General features: G+C 41.8%; 1 protein-coding gene across 2 annotated transcripts in view; it reads right to left on the minus strand.

Moving 5' to 3' along the window:
- Positions 1-2448: 2448 nt before the first annotated feature.
- Positions 2449-21958, minus strand: part of nos1apa (nitric oxide synthase 1 (neuronal) adaptor protein a) — a 119972-nt gene continuing 100462 nt past the window's right edge. For both annotated transcript variants that reach the window (XM_031869691.1, XM_031869690.1), the window contains exons 8-10: positions 16335-16496; positions 6567-6732; positions 2449-4732 (exon numbers count right to left, since the gene is read on the minus strand). In XM_031869691.1, coding sequence (XP_031725551.1) covers positions 4170-4732; positions 6567-6732; positions 16335-16496 — 891 coding nt within the window. In that variant the 3' untranslated portion in view covers positions 2449-4169. The remainder of the gene's footprint in view (positions 4733-6566; positions 6733-16334; positions 16497-21958) is intronic.

Here is a 21958-nt window from a genome sequence, read left to right on the forward strand (position 1 = left end):
ATATAGATGATATGAAAGGGAGCATTCACACCAAAGGCTAGAATAGAGACACGTGTCAAGAGCAGGCATTAAGTTAGCACTAGGCATTAAGAAATGCTAAGGCAGTGTTAACGGAAATACCACGAGGGTAGGAGGAAGAAACAGAAAACAGAGTTTGTACTCTTTGATTTATTTCTGTACTTATGATCATGTCCAAAACAGGAACTGAAATATTAGGAAAATACAGTCAAGTCTTCACATTTTCAAGGACCACTTCAGGGTTCGGACTAAACGCAGTTGCACCACTGGTTCGAACCCAATGTTCGATGCAAAATGCACACAAATTGTGGACAAAAATGTAACATTAGACCAACGGACAACAAGTCCAAGAAAAAAAAAATAGTAAACTTGGGATGTTGGGATGTGAGTTTCACCAATTTGGCAACACATTTAAGGCAGGGTTTTAAATGTTATAATTGTTTTTTAGGGTGCTATGAGGATGGGTGATGACTCAGGAAATAAAACTAAATAAACGTAAATTGACGAATTATGCTATTGCCATAATGTCATTACTTTGCCCCCAATCTCATTACTCGTAAATGAATTTGGTTTTAATTGGTTAAAAACTTGTCCAACAACAAACTCAAAGGTTGTGCTAGAAGAAGTATGAACAAAAACATCAATCTAAAAGGCTGGCAAGTAACTCAAAAAAGTACTTTCAGGTATTATCGCTTGTATAATTACTGCGTGGTTCTGCATGAATAACGGAAATTATTGGTGACTTAGTGCGGAAATACTTTTAGGTTCAGTCTTAAGCATTCAAGTTTGAACAAAATCAAATTTGTCAGGTAGCTAAAAATGCATCAAACACCTTATTGACATATTTGTTCTGTGTTTACTTTGTGTTTGGTTCTGTGTGTTCTGTGTGTCATATTTGCGGGACGAGGGCACAAGATGGAGGCCTTAAGTAATTACAAATAGAAAAACGTACTGATAGCACCTTAATCACTTTCATAATGCCCGTTCTCCAGACACGCCCTTGTCTCCAGGCTTCCAGGCAACTTCTTGCTGCATAAGTCAAAAATGTGATTGGGCCTGGTAGTAAAGTCATTTCTTACCTGATAATTTAATGCGTTCTTTGATTAAATGCGACTATTGAATCATGAGATGGGGGTCACCTTTTTGAAATCATTGTGTGAAGATGTCTTTAACTGGTGATTCATAGCAATAGGTCTCAATATATTTTCGGTCAATTTCAAGGGCGGTTTCATTACAGTTCAAATTGATTGCACCGGTTGCTGAAATGTGATTTAAATGGTATTTTTAGAATTATGTTGCTGGTTGGAGATGAAATATCTGTTTATTAATATAATTTCAGCAGTGAGCTCATTTGTTTATTTATTTTTGCTCTGATGGTGTGCCGTCTGACACACCTGTCCCTTCAAACGGAGAAGGTGGAGCGTCAGAGTTGTACGTGGTAAAGTCATATTATAAAAAGACAGAATAGAGAACAAAACAAGAGAAGGAAAAAGGTAGATGATGAGACAAGAGAAGAGGGTGTCAAAGAAAGAGAACATCCTTCATACTGCATTTCCTGTCGTCCGGGTCAAACATCAGAGGAACTGACGAACTCTGACGGGTGGTGACAGAAAGAGAGAAAGCTAAGAGTGTAGCGGTTGTAAATATGGGTTGGGGGAGTTTTTGAGTGTGTTTGAGATGATTTCTGGCAGATTATTCAATATAAAGGAAAAGAAAACACCCCAAGTGAAAAACGTAATGACGGGGCACCCTAGTGGAGTGTAAGGCGTCAACGATGAACCACAACATCCACAGTTTGAGTTGGGCCGGGGACCTTTGTTGGTTGTCAACCTCCATCCGTCTCTCCGCTCATTCCCTGTAATGAAGGCCATATGAACAACGGACATACGCATATTTAAGCTATTTATGTAGGTTTTTGGAGGCATTTCCACTGCTTTTGACGGTGGCTGCTGGTTTATTCATGGAGCATCATTGTGCGTTTGTGTAGTCTTGATAGAACCACTGACTCCACCACGCTCGACAGAGACCGATTAAGTAAAGTTGAAACTAATTTCCAAAACAAACTTTCAGAGAAGTAACATCTCTGATTGAATCTCTGTTATCCTTGAACACAAACGTGTTCGGAAAGCGAGCGACTTAACTGGGAGTCAGTTTACTGGACGCTTACACAATTGGATTGATCCCATCAGCCTAAAGCTCTTTGCAAAAGATAGTGAGCCCACTGGGAACTGGCCTGATTCCCCTTTAGATCTCTGCAGCATCTACCTTTGCCAAATACTGGCCGGTGCTAACCCTGCACTGGTTCGACAGGAGTGCTGTGATAATCTGGGGCTACAGTACGCAGAAAGAAAACTCTGTGGCTTTTCCTCGTGAAACAAAATGAACACTTTAATACTGCGTTGTGCTTGGAGGCCCATACACAGAGCTGGGTTTGAACAAATGAGACCACTTTTGGCTGTCATCCGTGAGCCGCTGTTCTGGCACGAGGGGAAGAGTTTTTGTTTACGGGAGGAATAAAAGAAACAAACGGCATTCCTCGAGGTCCGACTAATCCTGGCTTTACATAAATTAAAAGCGGGAGGGGGGGGGGGAGACAAGTGAAGAGAGTGCAAACATGCTCTGACTACCAAGTCAACAAACTGTGAGGAGACCAAAAGAGGGCAGCCTGCAGGAGTCAAGGACGGAGCAGTTCAACACTTCTGTGGGATGGCATAGAAAACAAAGTTTGTACATACAGTACAGATACAGATGTTCTGTCTAAAAATAGTCTTTGAATAATAATTATTATTATGAGCTCAAGAAAAGGACTTCCCCCTCTCCAAACATAGAGACAGTCATAAAGTTCTTTCCTGGATTCGGCTGAAGTGTTCATCAGAAGAGTTTCTCTCCAGCAAGGACAGGAGCTCATCAGTCTGTCCGGTCCCCAAACCCAGTCGTCTTGTTCCTGCCGGCACGGCCGACAGCTACGCTCCCGATCCTGACAAAGTGAGAGCTTGCCCCTGAACTGACCTCCAACTTTTGGTTCAATTCCACGATAAAGACAGGCTAACTCACAAATTCAATCCGTTGAATGAAAGGAGGAAAGACTCTGAAGATAAACTCCCTGATTTTGTTACAGAACTGCTCAAACTGCAAATTCAGCAGCAGAGAGCTGGGAGGAGACTTTGGGAGCGTGTGTGTGTGTGTGTGATGTACGGATTTCAGGTATGTGTGCGTAATAAAGAGAGAAGGCGAAAGGAAACAAGATTGTAAAGAATAGGTGTGCATGCACAGATTAGCGATTCGATTCACACAGTCGTCTCTTGAGACGTGTATCACAGGTGTGACCGGTAGGGGACACTTAAGGTGATGCTGATATTCCTCAAGTGTGTTCCGACTGAATTTTTGAAGAAATTATCATCTTACTGCAAATATAAGCTATGTATTTGATGGCAGCAAACAGAGAGTAACTGTGACAGTTACAGGCATAACTGATGACACGCACTGACCCTGAGTCAGCTCGTACTGATTTTAAGCCTCACCAGGGACCCCAGTTGTTGCTACTGCCTCGTGTACATTCACGTGGTAAATAAATAATTTGATAAATAAAATATATGTATTTTGTATGTGAAGCATGTTAAAACAGACACAAAGGGGGGGAGGGCAGTGTTCTTATAGCAACTTATCCAGTGTAATAAGTGAACAAATAAATAAATGTCGCTAATAGCGTTTGGCTACTAGTGGCAGCACTGAACGCATAGCACCCCAGTCAGTGAGCAAGGGAGTAAATCTGCAGCCAACCCACTTCTATCAAAGTAAACCAAGTAGCTAAGATTCTCTTCCCTCTGCCGAGCACAACATGTAACCCTAAAGACGCACGAGTGGATCCTGTGTTCAGGATCTCTACGTTAGCCGACCACATTCAGTTTGACCAGATCAGGGCTACTCGAGTTTCCGCCTACATATGCTTTCATCTATTCATCTATTTTGAGTCTTTCCTTTCTCTTATATGCAATCGCAACTATATTACACCAATATGTTGGCGTAAGCCTTGTATATATAACTGTCTGACAGAGGTTAGGTCGCTACATGGTTATTCCTACAGGGTAGTTTGTGTGAATGGACAGAAACAGGAAAAGGCTGTTGATTCTTCCGGGGAGCAGGTTAGTGCGCTATACCGCTATTTCATCTCCCAGACAGTCAGGAGCTCCCTGTCTGTTGAGAACATTAAGCAGCCTCAGCGTCTCCTCGTCCCTCCCCCAGCCAAAGATCTCCATCCCCTCCTCCTCATCGTCCTCCCCATCATCCTCATTGTCATCGCTGTCGTCCGTGTTCGACTCGTACTCCGAGGCGATGCCCGACTCGCGAAACCTCTCGGCAAAGTCCAGGCAGCCCAGAGATTTGAGGTCGTGGGACAACAACTTCACCTCAGACACCTCTTGGCCTTCGCTCTCGGGCCTGTCGGCCTTGTGCAGCGGGGGAGGCGAGGGGAGTTGAGGAGGCGGAGGCCCCGGGAGGAAACGGAAACGCTCCAGTTTGAGAAGACACTTGTCCCTACCTAGGGGGCTTCCCAGAGTCCCATTGGAAGACGAGAAGGCGTTGCCGGTCCCGTCGGTGGAGCCCAGCGCGGGCAGGTTGAGGGCGGACACATCAGGTTTGGGTGTTGTGGGGTCGCAGATCACTGGAGGTACCGTAGACCGGAAGGTGATCTCCAACAGACTGTCCTGAGATCCCACTGCAGAGAGGAGATGAGATCGAAAAGTGATGAATGAGCAAAGGGAGGGAGAGCCAAGGAATAAAGGACACGTCATATTTCATACAACATTCAAAAGTTCCACTTTGCCTCGATTTAAATTCATCTGCCGTCACCCCTCCTGCTGGATCATGGCAGAAGAATAATGTGATACAGATATCTGCGAATTGTGGTGGAAACCGGCCCCTAAAAACTCTAACAAAATCAATCACTCAGTTACCAATGAATCAGTTTTGTATTGGGTAAGCAAGAAAAAAAGAAAACATGTTTCAAAGCATTTCATCATCGTCAGGGCTGCTCACTGAAACACGCTTTGTTTCCTTCTTTATGGAAACGGAGAACAGACCTGCAGCTCAAAAACTGAGAGGACACATTAAAGGAATACTTTTAATACTAACCCTTAATAAGCATTAAAGATTAAAAGACGTGTGTAGTTGGCTCCTTCATGTCAGTTTGGATTCATAGCAGTGATCTCAAAAAGCAGCAACAGCAGCTATAAAAATATCCACAGAAACTTCTGGAACCGCCCCTTAGGTATAATCTGTTTCCTCTCTGTTGTAAGACGGAAATCTAAAGTCTGCGGCTCTGTTTTATCAGACACACATGGAGCGTGAAAGGCAATGTTCAGGTCGAACGGTGAGTGAGCGAGAAAAGCAAATTAAAAGATGCATTACAAACAGGTGGGGATTCAACCGAAAGCAGCCCTGTGTTATAACAACTCAGGGGGCAGAGCTTGTTTGGGGGCGTGTTGTTTAAGGTACCGGTGAGAAAATCAAATATGATCCAGGAAGTCATGCTCGAGTAACAGATTCATGTGTTTCATGGCTTATCAGATGTATGCTGTAAAAACACTCCATTCCATTGAAGGTAGGTCAATAACAATGCTGAGCCAACTCTTAAACTGACACACTACAGCTGAAATGCACCCGTAATTGATGCATTTCTGTGCTTGACGTCGTGAGAAAGTTCTATTGCATCGAAAATGTTGGATGCATTTCATGATGAATATTTTGAGATTTCATCGTATATTTTGCGTCCATATCACAGTTTTCCTAACCTTGTGCGAAATGAGGTCTTTTCAAAAAAATGTCCAAGGTGCAGAGGTGGCAAATAGACAATATTTTCCCCACTGACTTTCTGAAATGTTGGCCGATACGATAGCAGATTGCCTCTCGCAGGAAGGAAGGGAGGCCCGGGAACCGGAACCAGCACTGTGCGGACCCTGCTGTATTATCATTAGTGCCGTGTCTTTGGTGAAATGGACCTTGAGACGGGGCAGATAGCAATTCATGGGGCCATCTGCGTCTGTAATCCATTCGTGGTGAATTCGACCAATCGGTTTATTTCAGTTGCACTTCCAGGAGTTTGTTAAATGACTTTTAAACATTCCGAGAAAGAAATAATCTTTCAAATAATGTTTTGTTACTTTCTCAAGTATTTACTTATATCTTGTCGATATCATATGAATTATATGAAGAATACATTTCTACTGTTTAAATAACTCATTGAGAGGACAGCGCTGTATTGGAAGAGGTGTGTGCTATCTAAGTTATTCTAGTAAATAAGATTTAACAAAGAATCAATTACGATTGCATTTTTACATATAATTTGCATATAATGGCCGTAATATCATATATATTGTATTCATGTTTTCAATGGATATCTTCCTGCTCACCTGTCTCTTTACTATACTGGATCAAAATGAGATCAGAATAGCTAAAAGAGATGGAAGGGATGAGATGTTGCAGCAAGCGTGCACTCGTTGATATAAACTCCAGCATGCAGTATGTACTGTATGTGCGTATAAGTCTCTTACTGGAGTTTGGTCCAGACATCTTGAGCTCCAGCTCCTGAATCTGTTTCACCAGTAGGGAGATGTGCTGCAGCAGGTCTTTGTTCTGCAGCAGCAGCTGGTGGACTCGGGCCTGGGCCTCCAGCCGCGCCGTGGCCTCCGCAGTCAGCTGGTCCTTCAACAGGTGGACCTGCACAGGAGGAGGTGAGTCGAGATGGACAGATAAGAAGAGGAGGGAGGAAGGAGATAGGAACAGATGCTCAGTGCGGTGTCAACAAGCATTTTCTCCAGGTCAATACTTACAAAATCAGCACTACTTCAAACTCTTATCTGGATTCCACAGACGCACCGCTCCACTTGAAGGCTCAAACTGTGTTGACCCTTCAAGTATAATTTGCTTTGTCAGTGAAATCAGGACTGAGTGCTTCAAATATTTGAGCAAAGAAAACACCAACCAACGCACTGTAAAAGGCTTCTGTGTCCACCAAGCTTCTGTTGAGCTGACATTTTTCATCAAAAAGGTACTGTATGGTGAGCAGCTCGATGATATTTGGACACTTATACATTATCATTCTGAGTCGCCACTTCCTGGTGTGTTGCATAATAATAATTGTACATTTTAAGTCAGCTTTAAAAGGTTGTTAAATTATTTTAACAGATTCTTCCCCAAAGCAAATTCAATCTTTTCTAAATATAAGGTGCTGAGTCATTCAGCCACATACAGCCTCTCAGGCCGGGAGAAAGACGAAGTAAAGAATCTGCTTCTAGATTAGAGGTGATGACTTCGGAGATGATAACAACACTGTCTGACCAAAAAGGCTGAATTTTAGCACACATGAAAAAAACGATGCCTTGATGTTGCTGCTAAGAAGAAGAAGCATCTCAGATATGGGAGAAACATCCACATTGATTTAGCGTAGTAAATTAGTACGCAGTTATTGATCAATCACACTGTATTTTGACTGCGTGGTAATAAATTAAAGCAACACTTGAAGAAAAAACGAAAAGTGTTGTTCCAGTCAGAGGCGAACGGATCAATCAGTGACAATCTGCTCAGGAAAAACCTCATGAGCAGAGCTGCAGGTTGTGCACGGGGCTGAAGTTCGATGATCCATAGCTGGACACGTTTCATGTGAAGCAGCGAGTCGAAGCAGTTTAAAGTAACGATACTGACCAGCTGACGAGGGACATCTAGACGTAGAAACGCCTGATCTTCCTGGTTTGACCATGTGTGCACTTTGAAAAGTGCTGAATATTTATGACTGACTATTTTGATAATTAATGAATTATCAAGTATTCGGCAGGCCATTAGGAACACGATAGTTATTCTCAAGTGTTAAGCATATTCATCACAACCATTCATTTGTTTCACAGCTCTTGTATTTTTAACTGTGAAGATGTTTTTTTGTGAATAATGTGTGTGCAAGTGTACGCTTTTTAAAATGTATTTACGAAGTGTCTTTTTGTTACACGCCCGTCTTTCATGCATCAATAAAATCAAGATTTAACTTTGTCGTTTGAGTCACTTTTCAAACATTCACTGGTACCTGACTGGTGTCTTTGGGCTGAGTGTATTCTGCTCATCATTGTAGAATTTACATCTCTAGATGTTGACTTTTGGACTTATGTCCCCATGGTGGGCATTTTTCATTATTTTCCGATAATTAATAGAAAGAATTAGCAGTCAATTAATCAAGAAAATAATCAGCTAACTAACTGATAATTAAAGTTATCTTTAGTTGTGGCTGTCTAGTATTTAATCTCTGTCTATGTACACTGAGATAAAAGCAAACACACACACACTCTTGACTGTCTCCGAGGTAATGAAAAAGACATGATTGATATGTTTTAGATCTTTGTTATTTCTGTGGCTTTATATCCGTCCATTACATCTTTTATTACAGGCGCAGCATTGCTCCGGTGGCTGCTCTGATCCTTGTGTAACCTTAGTGCCACAGTCTGCTGCAGTCTGCAAGATTAAATCAGAGACTCTATTTCAATTTCAGACTGAAGGCTAAGACTGCCGTAACATTCTGAATCATTTATTATAGCGCACACACGTCCACACACACGCTTTTGTAGCAGCGATGAGTCCCCTTTTTACTTCAAAGTACCGGTACTCTGCAAATCAAATGTTAGTGGCCCCCGCCTCACCCGACTCAGCCACCTCTAAACCTGAGCACATAATTGCTTTCAACAATTTGAGAGAAGAAATGTTCAAGGTTTCAAATGGACAGAATGGTTCAGAAGGAGCCCAGTGTGTTGAAGGAGCCCACTTGCTAATGACTTTCTGACAAGAGAGGCTGCGCGGCTCTCACTACTCTGATGAAGCTCAAGCCTGGAATTTGAACGTAGTCCAGCAGGACTTCAAATGTCGGTGGTGTAACAGGCGAAGAGGCGCTGAAGGAGAGAATGTCAAAAACGTGCTTTTATCCACCGACACCACGTGCATGTTGAAAAGTCAGAATCTTGAAGTGCTACTTACTGCTGACATTGGGAAGTTTTCTTCTTTCTCTAATGGCTTCTTGTCAGTAAACCATTTCTACTCTGTTGTGAACATATAAATAGCCTAATCAGAGTGCGTCAGCGGTGGCCATAAAATATCTAGGAAGGCAGCTGGTGTGAAGGGCTGACAAGAGCAGTATAGTATTTGCAGAGCGCCGTGAATCACGGGGTCCCGTGTGGAGGTAAAAGTCATTGAAACTTGTAATGACTCCCTGGTTTCTCATTTCAGTTTGATGTGGTAACCGGGGCAGCGTGGATAGCTTGGCTCTTGACGTCAGCGGGGACACACGTGAAGGGGAAAAAAACTACAAGACAAACTGTAATAGAGATTTGAAACACTGCGGAAAATGCCTCAGAAAGTCCTTCAGTGTTTCATGAGCCGTCTGAAAATCTATTACAAATGCAGAGATGAGGTTGTGACTCCAGATGTTTTACTTTGTCTTTAACTAATAGACTGTGTTGTTGTTCCAGTTCGTACTGTATCTAGTAATGTAGCACACTGTTGTCTTGTTTAGCACATATTTCTATCAATATCTCCCATGGTATTGCTGAGCCTGTTGGGTGATTCTGCGTTCAGTACCTGATTTTGTAGCATAATGATGTCTATGATATTCGTACTAACATTAATAAACATACACACACACACACACACACAGACTTATATACACAATTATTAGGCAAGTTGTATTTTTTAAAATATTGTTAGCCACCCTTATTTTCAATAACAGTAAGAAGCCTTCCATTCATGGATTCTGTCACTTTCTTGATCTGTTGACGATCAACCACAGCCTCCCAGACACTGTTCAGAGAGGCGGACTGTTTCCCTTCATCTTCAACCCGAAAAGGTCCAACTAGCTGGTGTTATTAAAGATGAGCTAGTTGGACCTTTTCGGGTTGAAGATGGACTCAAAATCAACTCCCAAACCTACTGCCAGTTTTTAGAAGACACTTTCTTCAAGCAGTGGTCCAGGAAAAAGTCTGCATCTTTCAAGAAGACCATGATTTTTATGCAGGACAATGCTCCATCGCATGCTTGGAAGTACTCCAGCGCGTGGCTATAGCCAGTAAAGGCCTTAAAGATGAAAGAATGACATGGCCCCCTTCCTCACCTCACCTAAACCCTGTTGAGAACTTGTGGGCCCTTCTTAAACAGGAGATTGTCTGGGAGTGTCTGGGAGGCTGTGGTTGATCGTCAACAGATCAAGAAAGTGACAGAATCCATGAATGGAAGGCTTATTACTGTCTTTGAAAAGAAGGCTATATTGGTCACTGATTTTTTTATTTGAAATGTCAGAAATGTTTATTTGTAAATGTTGAGTTGTTTGTTTATTATTCTCACTTCAACAGATGAAAATAAACGTGAGATGGGAGAATTTTGGTTTTTCATTTAGTTGCATAATAATTGTGCACACATAGATATTCTCCTAAGAAAGCCCAAACCTCACTTTTACTTTCTTAAATATTGAGGTTTGAGGTTTATTAACATGTTAGATTGGCCGAGAGCTCTGTAGTTGTTCAATAATAAAAGAATCCTCAAAAATACGACTTGCCTAATAATTGTGCAGGCAGTGTATAGACAACAAATCACGTCTTCAAATTGACCTTTTTTGGTTGTGGCATGTATGTATTTCATTCTCACATGATTCTGATTTACATTAGATTATTAGTGTCTAAAATCCACAGCGTCTGTCCCAAGGCCTCCATCTCACATCCACTCCTCCGGCAGAAAAACAAGTAGACGCTCATCTACTTCCATTATCCTTGTACTTGCCAACAAATAGCAGTGATTTCAGATTGTGCCGCGGCCAAGCTGCCTCTGCAGAACTCATTTGTAAAGGCCGACGCCCTGATGCTGACTTTGGCGGTGTGATTTACAGCTGACAGGACCCCATCTTGAGCGAAGGAAGAGTGCAGCTTGACGTTGACATTATGCTGCCCTGCTGACACCTCTAATGGAGCACCAGCCACTCCCACACGGTTCACACTGAGGCCTTGGGAGCAAGTGTCACATTTGTTCTGATGCTGTCCATGTCTGAATGTCTCTCACTGAGCTGCAATGGCTGGTGAAAGGACTCTGAACAATCTCATGCATAAACAGTAGTGAACAAAGCAAGACAAGCAAAAAGAAAGGGGAAAGAAAAAGCTAGGATAAAACTTTTCTTTTAAAAAGTCAGACCTCGGCTTTGTCGTATGAATATCTGATCAAAAACAGAACGACGTTGCGTCCACACGAGGTTACATTTGGTTGCATGGTGCAAATGTACAGACCCAGTTTTTCTGAGGAAACAAGAGGCTGGTCCAACAGATAAAATATAAAAATGGAATGAAAAATTGATAAGATGAGAAATGATAAGCCGTAAATTATTAAATATGTTATCTCTCCGTTTCCTTTGGTCCGGTAGCGCGTCTGTTCATCTGGCCATGTGTGTCTCCATCTCATTGCCTTTTTATGGCTCCACCTGATCACTTCATTCATAAATGAATACAATATTTAATAAGCATTTTCATTAGGCTCGTCTTTGGGAGACCCTTGACCTTGAGTTTAACAGTTTGATCCATAAATCAAATGACAACATACATAGTTTGGCCAGAATTACACATAGACGTGTTGTCTGATCTGATGCTCTGACCACTTTAAGGTTAGAGGAGCTTTGTTTTCATGTTTAACGACCATGGTTGTGGTTAAAACTAAATCAGTGTTATTTATACCGTATTATGTATTTTTGTTTGTATTCATTTGTCTTTGTTATATGTATTATTGTCTTGCCCAATGCTTTCTGCCATCTTATCCGAGCATCGTGAAATTGATGGAGCTTCAAGCAACTGAAGTGACTGATTCAAGCTCTAATTAGGAAGCAGCATCGCTCTTCTTTTTAGTGCTTTCTTTGTTCGAAACAGAACAGAACAGCGCCCGAGGACAATTTTCATCTTCCCGACTCCTCCTCTCACCACTGTTTGATATTCTCTCTTCCTAAAATGGAAAACGTGTCTCTGTTTAACTGATTTCAACATACAGTAGCATACTAAATATATTTCGTACAGTTCTTGCAGTTGGCTCCCTGTGATTCAACCAACATCCAGTGGATTCTCGCTCTCACTGTGTGTTTGCTGTTTAGGGTTTCGAATAAGTGCCACACAGACTGGACAATCCTCTGCAGAACCACTGTGGCAAAGAGCACGTGGCACTACATACAGCGATAAGACCTCGAGATTTAACTCCTAATCTAAAAATGCAGATGTCATAAAAACAAACGGATGATAAATGAAATGATAGTTTCCCTTTCAGACGAGATTGAAAAGAATTGTCTCTCCCACTGGTAGCATAAAGGGATTAGGACCGTCGGTTGTGCGTCGTGGCTCCACGGTATTGGTTGGCGAGGATGTACTCTTCACACAGGATTACCATCATCGCATTCCCTGCCCACGCCGGGCCTCTTTGATTTGGAACTGTTTGAAACCCCTCCAATGCTTGTTGGTCTTTATTTATCATTTTTGTAGGGGAAAAAAAACGGAAAGATCATTTTAGTGGTGCAACGATAAGGAAAGCATTAGAAATGCACTTGCACTTCTGTGCATAAGACAGCGAGAGTGCAATTGATGAAGTGAGAGAGAACCAGAAAAGTCCAAAGCGACAGTGTGGGAGGACGGAAGGTAGATGTCTTTGAGCGAAGAAATAAGATGTGGAAGGAGAAATGAGAGAGAGAGACCAATGAATAAAAAGAGAGGGAAGGAAGGTGGAGGTGGCAGGGGAAAATAACAGGTTCAAAATAACTGATGGAAAGGAGACGGGAGGAAGCAGAGGTGTGGAACAAACAAAAGCAGGAGAAGGAAGTCAGGAACGAAAGGGAGGAAATGCAGCGAGGAAGGACTGAAGGAAAGATCGGTAAGAAAGCTGGATGGGACGGAGAGAGGGGGGCACATTTCATTAAGCAGTGACAGAGCAGCATCTGCAGAGCGAACTTCCTCTCGAAACAGATCGTCCATGTGTTCCCTCATTTTCCTAACTTCATTAAACATCTCCACTTCCACTCTTCCCCGAGTGAGCCGTGATTAGCGTCGGCCAGCTCGCTAATTTACCTCCATCTACTGTGACCTCTGCTCAGAGTCTGCAGCAGAGTTCAAAATCAAGAACATTTTCCCAGTAAGTTTCCTGGTCGGGCACACAGAGTCACACTTTCATCAGCACAGAGGGCAACGGTGAAAATAATCCCCTCTTTGAAGTCATTTCTTCCACATTAAGCTGGGACGACAAAAAAACGCTGCCGTACTGCAACATTGCTTTGAAAGTCAGCTGCTTTCAAAGAAAGCTGAAGGAAAATAAGGCGTCAATTAAAGATTGTTATCATCATCGATTAATCTGCTGATTTTACTCATGATTAATCTATTATTCGTTTAGTCTATAACACATCCGTAAACAGTGAAATATGCAAATTTTGCCACTGAAAATAAAAACAACACGATATAAGAGACATTTCAGAATGTAAATCAATGAAATGACTGTTGCTGAAAAAAGGCTGACCATAACTCGTATCATAAACAGGGTGAAGGCCACTCAATGAGACTAATGCTTTCTCGGCTGCAAGTCTTTGTTCATCGTTGGTGTGTGTCGTCGCGTTAACATTGTACAACAACATTATTGTGGCGGAGCTGCACTCAAACCTGACAACTCTGTAGAATCAGTGGGGGGGGCCAGGCGTTCTGAAACTAAGTTGGACACTTTTTCTATCCTGTGAAATATTTACTTGAACAGAGAAATGTGAAAACAGAACAACGGCATTTTATAGTCTGGTGTGAAACTGAGGCAACGACACCAGGGAAAGCTTTTTTGTTTTGAGCGGAAAACAAAGTCTTCATCATAACACAAAACACACACAACTACAAATGTGCGCACACGCATTTTACCAGCGTGACAGCCAAGTAATCCCTCTCTTCCTCGATGTCTTCACCCACAATGTGCATTTGGCACTCTGAATCCAGAAAAGGTTTTTACAAATAAAATGTATAATTACTATTATAATTATTATTTGGGCAGAACTCATCTCTTTACTGTCTTCTGTTTGACCTTCAGTGGTGGAGTAAACCCTCCTCCCTCTGGTTAGAAGGAAGTTTGGTTTGGTTTAGTAACAGTTTCCTTCTTGCTGCTAATAAACAGCTGGTCTTTAAGAACTGCTGGTTCAAATCTGGACTCTTAACTTCTCAGATTCTTTTCATTTGAATACATGTTAGTGGACAGAAGAGGTAGAACTATCGAGCATTTCACACGAAAAAAGCAAAGATTCCTATAACATTATTTATCTTTCGACCTTTTACATTCATCTTATGACCCCCAGGTTGGGAACCACAGATGCTGAGTGGTTACAGTTACAGCGGCTCAGTCAAATCAGGACCACCTGGGACACCTTGCTGAATGGCAAAAGAGTCATGGTCACGTATTGGGTGGCTCATACTCATTTGAAATATTCCACATTAGGTAAAATATTGCCTTTCACCTGCCAAATTTTTTTTAATCATTTAAAAAAAAAAAAAAAAAGCGTCTACGCCAGAGTCTGTGCGAGCGGGAAGTGACCTCTGGCTCCATCGAGGTATCATTAATGGCATTCGTGTCTGGGCACACACAATCCCAATGCGTCAGTCATAGCAGCAGTCTGTCCGTTGTTCAGGGTATGACAAGTGACCAGCTATGCTCGGTGTGAAAAGGCAGTTGAATCACGAGGACCCCCTGTATCCGTCTCTGGGAGCTATACGAGACATCAGCATTTAACCGTCTGAGACACTTCTGGGCCAGGACTCAGGAGTGTGTTTGTGTGAGTGTGCATGCGTGAGGAAGACGGTGTGTCGAGTTGTGAAATTGCAGTTTCAAGTCTCGAGGCCTTTTGCAAGCAGGCTGACAAACTGCATGTACCGTATATGTGTGTGTGTGTGTGTGTGTGTCTGTTTTGATCCAGCTCATAAGCCTGAAGCCATCGATGTCACTAGTTACTTCTCCCACTGCAGCCACTCAAGCTGTGTGATTGATGTCTGACGCTGTGTGCACTCGATTCGAAGTTCTCTTTTAAAACCCAGATTGGACAGGTGTTGATCTCCTCCACTCTGTCAATGCTCCTGGAGTGTTTCCAACTGATCACACGTTTCTCTTCCTCAGGCAGTGTGGTCAGCAAAGGCTGGTTTCCATATTTAATACAAGATTTCATTTCATTTTTTTTGCCAAGTTGCTTCCCAGCGTGAAACGACGGTTTGTAACTAAATTTGCATAGAACTTAATTTAAATATTATGGTTACTGGATACTCCAAGTTAAAATCCGGACACACTAAAGCGCCAAAAGATCTGAGTCCTTGGATGATGACTAAACTGTACTGTGATGTTTCGCCCTTTTCTTTTTTACGTAAAAAATAATGGCGAACATTTAGCCTTTTGCTATTCTGTTGTTTTTATTTGCATATTTTGTATTGACGTAATCCAAAGGTAACAGAAGTTAATCAATTACATTGGATTAGGTTACTGACTATTTTTACAAGCTACTAAGTAATTGTATTAGAATACATTTTATTAAAATGAACCCTGTATGCTGTATAAGTGGGTATAGACAAAAGATGATTAGATTGAGCTAAATATAAACCCTAACCTTAAAATTGTCAGGCACAGTTTCTGTAAATGTGTGCCAGCATGTACTGTGTTCACGTTAACATAGGTTTGTGGAATTAGACTGCTAATAAATTAGAGTTAGTTGACACCCTGAGAAAGGCAAATGGGCCAATACATATTGGTGTATTTTCCTTACTTATTAAAGGCCTTCTGTTTCTGACCAACCCCTTAAGAGCACGGGTTTGTATGCACATGGCATTTGTTTCTTCTTTGAAATGAAATGTTCTGTATTGAAAAAAAACAAACTACAACTCACCCAGAAGAAGGCAGATCCTACAATGCCTGTATTTAAGTGGGTTGTTGCTATATTCAATACAATGCAACAATCAAGTATAAGAGCGAGCGTGTTACTTATATGTACCATTTCTCTGTTGCCTCAACTATTTGTTAAGTCTTCATTTACATCCTCCAAGCTTCATAATGAAATTACACCTCCGGCTCACTAAAGTGCACATCATGAGATGCATTTGTTTATCTTTATATATTAGATATACTGCATGTCCTCATCTTGTATTATCATTTGGATGCTGCTATGCAATACTAAAATAGAAAAGAACAAGTTTTGGTGAGAGTGACGAAGTGACTCCATAAAAACTTTTAGAGTATAAGTAGTAGGCAAAAACAGTAAGTTGTGGGAGATGTACCTGTGCTACGGCCACTTGTGTCTGCTGTTGTTGCTGCTGGAGCTGCTGTTGGAGCAGCTGGATCTGGTGGTGGACAGACAGGGGGGCACCTGGTGGCAGCGTGCTTGATGGAGGGAGCAGCATCCTGGGGCTGGCCAACAGCAGAGAGACCTCCTCTGAAGCCTGGAACCAGGGAGAGGACGGAGAGAGAGTGAGATGAAGTCAATATTTAGTGACTGAGAGTTATTCAAATATTTAACATATAGCCTAAAAGAACAATTTTTGGACCATTAAGTAAAACACTGAATGGTTTAGCAGAAGCTTATTCTGAAAGATTATTGCACAACAATGAGTAGTGCTAAAAAATGAATCCAATATTTTGTTTTACTTTACTTCATTTTCTAGATATATTTGAGAAACTCTTGATTTTAAGTAAGTTAACTAAAACAATAAAAACTACTATCATCAGCTAATCTAAAAAGGATGAAAATACACAGAGAAAAAAAGAAGAGGAAAGCACTAATGAATAAGTAAATATAATCCAGACATGCAGTAGTATCAATATAATGCCTTAGAGGACAAGTCATCAAAACAAGAATCTGAATTTAAAATGCAGAGCTGCTGATTAGTTGCCCCAGCGTGGTATGAGCAGCGCTGAGAATGTCGATCAGTAGCGCTGAGACGCTTCACTCCAACAATAATGAGCTCTGGGACTCCGATCTCCTCCATCCAGCGCTATCAAGCATCCTAATTGTTTCAAGGCTCTAGTAAACAGTCACACGCTGAGCTCCCTACATCATTCAACCAGTTCAAAATACTTTTTTTTGTTGTGCAGATAAGGTGCCTTAAACACACTACAGCTAAAATAAAGCATCAGCATCTTTTTGGGGTATTTGAGGGTCATTATGAAATCCAAGCTAGCAACAACTGGAAGTGGGGAAGAACCACCGCGTTGCTCCGAAGTGGACAGTCCGATAATTGCGATTGTTCAGTGGATATGAAAATACAATTAGAGCGCCGAAAGAAGGTTAAAAAAAAGAAAAAGTAAACTGCTAAGAACCTTGGAGGAGGTGCATCTGTTCGCCCCGTCGTCCTATGTTTGGAAGCCAGTGAGGGATCACAACAATGAATTGCTGCTCTTATGAGCCAATGCCTTCGATCATGTGACTGGCTAAATTGAGAGGCCATCTTCTATATGAAAAGCTTAACATATTGACAGAGATAAAATACTGCCACAGTTACATCCAGTCTTGGAGAGATGGATGTGTTCAAACCTTTTCAACATCTGGCTGGAATGCGTCTCTAACCTCTGTCCGGGGTGGTTTTGGGCAACGGGATTTCAAACTCTTTGATGTTTATCCGAAGCATTTACACCTGGCTTTTTGCTGTCAAAGTTTTTTGCTATTGAATAGCAGAAACAATTAAACATATACTTGACACGTGGAGCAAAGGAAATGTGCATGGCTTGCTTTGTTGTCTGCTAGTGTCACCTCTACTTCCTCAGATCCACAGCAACTGCTGGAAGTCGAGCGTTTTTTTGCAAACAGTTTCATGGCTGCCAAGGTTGAACAATTAGGTTGCTGACAGAATCCAAGCTTTGTCACACCACTAATGGGCGAACACAAGGTGCTTCAAAGTGACTGGAGTCACGACGCCCAAATGATGGCCAGCAAAACACCTGATTGAATTGAACCTTAACCCGCCTTGAGGGATCCATGCCAAAACACGCCATCTGTCGAACCTTCTGGTGACACACACACACTGATGCCTGCACACACACACATACACGTACCACGAGAGGAACGTGAATGATGGCCTGTCTGAGCCGGTTAATGAGAGGTAATTATCCAAGTTGACAGGTTGTTTGGTGCCATCACATAATGAATAGCAAGGCAGAAGATTGTGTGTGTTTGCGATAGAAGTATATTAGTCGGACTTGTCAGATCACATAAAGTGCTGCTTTAAAAACAGACACATTATTCACTTTTTTTTTTTTCATCATAGAAGCGACTTGCAGACACCTGAAGCGACACTCGGCCTGCTGAGTAAAGGATGTAAAACAAGATGGCTGCTTCAGCTTTGGAACAGCGAGTGTCGTCAGGCAAACGGGGCACAATGGGCGAGCGGAAGACGATTCAGCCGTCAAACTAACAGAGAGGAAAAAATAATGACATGTTCGGCTTTCAAGCAATTATAGAGAAAATGAAAAAGAAGACAAGACTTAAACAGACTGTCAGCGGCAGCAGAATACGATACAACGCAGGTGGAAAAGAAATCCAATTCTAAGATACATTTGAGCAGTCATCCACAACGCTATCCCCGAAAAAAAATACTATATTTCACTTAAAACTGATTTTTTTTAATATAACATGTCATCTGTAATGTTAGCATCCCCTTAAGCCAATCACTGTCAGTTAAAGAAATAAAACGGCCCCAAACAAGCTATGAAGATTGGATGTCAAATTATTATCAGGAACTACATAATACCTGGAGTGCCTCCTTAAAAAATGACTGAGCTAGAAAGGGTTGCGGACGAGTCAGATGAAAAAAATGCCTGCGATGAGATCAATCATTGCTCAACGTTGGTTAACCTGCAGATTGATTTATAGGACAGATGACTGGGTGAATTAAGTTAGATGACGGATGGGATGACAGTGACACTGATCCACAGTGAACAATATTCATTCTGAGAGACGAGCATTGAATCTATTACGAAAGCTTATGTAGGAATACGAGTGCAAAGATGCACACACACTCTCACAAACACACACAGAAAGCAGTTTGTTGAGCGAAGACTTTGCATATTCAAACACTGTTTTAGCCTCGAAACTTGTTTACCGCAGTCAAAGCCAATTACGGAAGACAGCAGCATAGAATATTTAAGCTGAGTGGGGCAGTCAGAGGGGATGGAGGAAAAAACGGCCAACCGCCGAAATTCCCCTTGATGACTACTCGAGTCTGGGCTGCCGGAGGGAAACGCTCGCTATTACCATCTAATTCCTACACATGCTCTTGCTAATGCAGGCTCTTAGTAGGCAGCTGGAGTCTTCCTTTATCGCTCAGCCTCTTCTTATACTCATTGAGGGACAGAAAGAGGCGAGGAAGAAGCCAGGGAAGAAGAAAAAAAGGGGTTTAAAAGAGAAAGGTAAAAGTGAGACAGAAGATAGATGACATGGGAAGGAAGTCTCTATTTCTCAGTCTCCAGCTGTGATTGTACAAGCTGCTTTCTATCTGTCAAACAGACTGTCCCCTCCCACACACAGACACACAGACAGAAAGACAGACACACACACAGGCACTAAAACACCAAAAGGTTAGACGGGGTCTGGCGTCTTTCACTGCTGACAGCCTCAGCTACAGATTTATAACTTTGTCAAGGGCTCTCAAGAATAAAGAGATCACTCTATTGTAGCTCTGCATGCAATATTAGACCATACTATCAACAGCAACAGTCAGTATATAGTAGTAAAGGCAGTGGAGGCTCTTGTGAATATGTTTGCATTAAGTTTTGACACAGCCCTCATCATTAATTATGTTGAACGTGGGAGAAAGTCAGACGTGCAGGGAGAGCTTTCCAGAGTTATTGCAGGGATTTTCTAACCCAGTAAGGATGCTTACACGCATTGAAATATAACCACCTTACTAAAAGAAGCTATGATCAATATTTTGATATTAACAATGGATCAGATGAAGAACCTTAGTTTTCCTAATGTTGTGGGGTGGATCTTTAAATACTTCGAACAGTGGTATTCTAGCAATGTGCTGCTGACAAAAAAATATCATGGGCAGTTGTGTGACCTTTTATAAATAAGGTTTTCCATTTCCTCTTATTTAAATGCACAGCCTGGAGGCTAGACTCACACAGCTGGTTAATGAATATCTGCACCTGTACGGCAAATTTGAGGATTTCGGTGGCCTCATACTATCTCAGCTGCCTTTGTTACTATTTCACCGCAATTAAGGTATTCTAAATGCCATTCCTGTTTGCTCAGCCGACGGTTGCCTCGTTAATTTTAATAAGAGCCGTGGTTCATGGTGGTTGTGCTCAGCACTCGGGGCCCTGTTTGTCTTGGTTCTAGGTTCATAATAAATGACTGAGCAGGAACGCCAGGTGAATCCAATTAACTAGCTGCTGGAGTAGAGAAACAAACAGAGCTGTGGGCCCTGTGGATCAGGACTGTGATCAGCAAAACCAATGTGCGGGCTTGGCCGGAGGGGGGTGGGGGGGGGGGTGGATGGGTGATCCTACTCTGGGTTTAGTCGGGGTAAGCTAGCATTTGGAGGTTTAATAAGCATTGATCCAGCTCATAAAATACAAACTCATCGGAGAGCAGGATATCTTCTACGCAGTCTGGGAAAAAAAACGATTTCAGGGGGCTGTAAAGTAACAAAACACACTATACTCTGACAGAGAGAGGTCTTCTCTGTACAAAATGATAGAAATGTATCCCTGGTTAACGTCTGTGGTGCTGCTCTGCAGTGGAGCATTGGTGCTGCTATTGGTGGCCGTAAGCTACACAGCTGCAACACTAGTTATTAAAATAATGATTTAATTTATACATCATCGGATGAGCGAGACATTTGTTCTGCGCCATCTTCAATTTTACACTGTTTGTATTGACGGTAATGGGAAAGACCTTTTTGAATTGGATACAATTCGGTTTTTGTTACTTTACAGTCTTCTGACATCATTTTTTGCTGAGAAGATATCCTACTTTTTGTTTGTTTTTACAATATTTTCCACATAGCAAGTTTTATGAATGGATCTTTGACTGAACAGAGTATACAGTCCTTGATCACATCATTTTTTCATATAGTCTTTGACTACAGAGATAACCTGCTGATCTTATTTGCATGCCTTGAAGTTTGTAACTCTGTCGTCAAGGGTCTTAAACTCTACATGTTGTGTTACCTTTAACGGCTGCTATGTATCATAGCGTGTAACAGCTGTTTTAAGGATGTGTAGAACTCTGAGTTTCAGTAGAGGAAAATGGAGTTGCACATGATTGCATGAATCTTCCATGAGAAACTGCACTGAATGCATTCCTGGCAAAAGATATTGAATGTCCGCACAAACTGCGGGATAATGGAGGGAAAAGTCAAGCGATGGAGGCGTCGAGTGAGAAAGAGAGAGGGGAGAAACAACGCAGAACATGGAAGTAAAAGTGAGTCTGATTTTTTTTGGAGCCGGTGAATCACCCTTTTAAATCAGCCCCATGAAACATTTGGGTTGACATTGATTAAAAACAATGGCCAGGATGATTCTAATTTGTTTTAACATACCATAACATCACCAGATATGCATGTGTGAAAGCAGACGTGGATTGAAACACCAGTCGATGCGGAATGCTTCAATTCTAAAATGCTACAGTCTGTACAATGACATGATTTCTTTGGCTACTGGCCTTGTGACTCCTCGTTGGTTGGCAGCCGTAGGTTTTTTCCACAACTTTACAAGTCTACACATACACACACAGACACTTGCTCAGAAATCAAATCATCAGACTGCAGGGTTATCAAGAGAAGTGACCCCAGCAGGGAAAACGTGGACCTTGGCTCTCCAACATTATATATACATACATATATATATATATATACATACATATACATATATATATATATATATATATATATATATATATATA

Source organism: Anarrhichthys ocellatus, unplaced genomic scaffold, assembly GCF_004355925.1.
Source record: "Anarrhichthys ocellatus isolate YVR2014 unplaced genomic scaffold, GSC_Weel_1.0 scaffold48, whole genome shotgun sequence".
In the NCBI taxonomy this organism is placed as follows: domain Eukaryota; kingdom Metazoa; phylum Chordata; class Actinopteri; order Perciformes; family Anarhichadidae; genus Anarrhichthys; species Anarrhichthys ocellatus.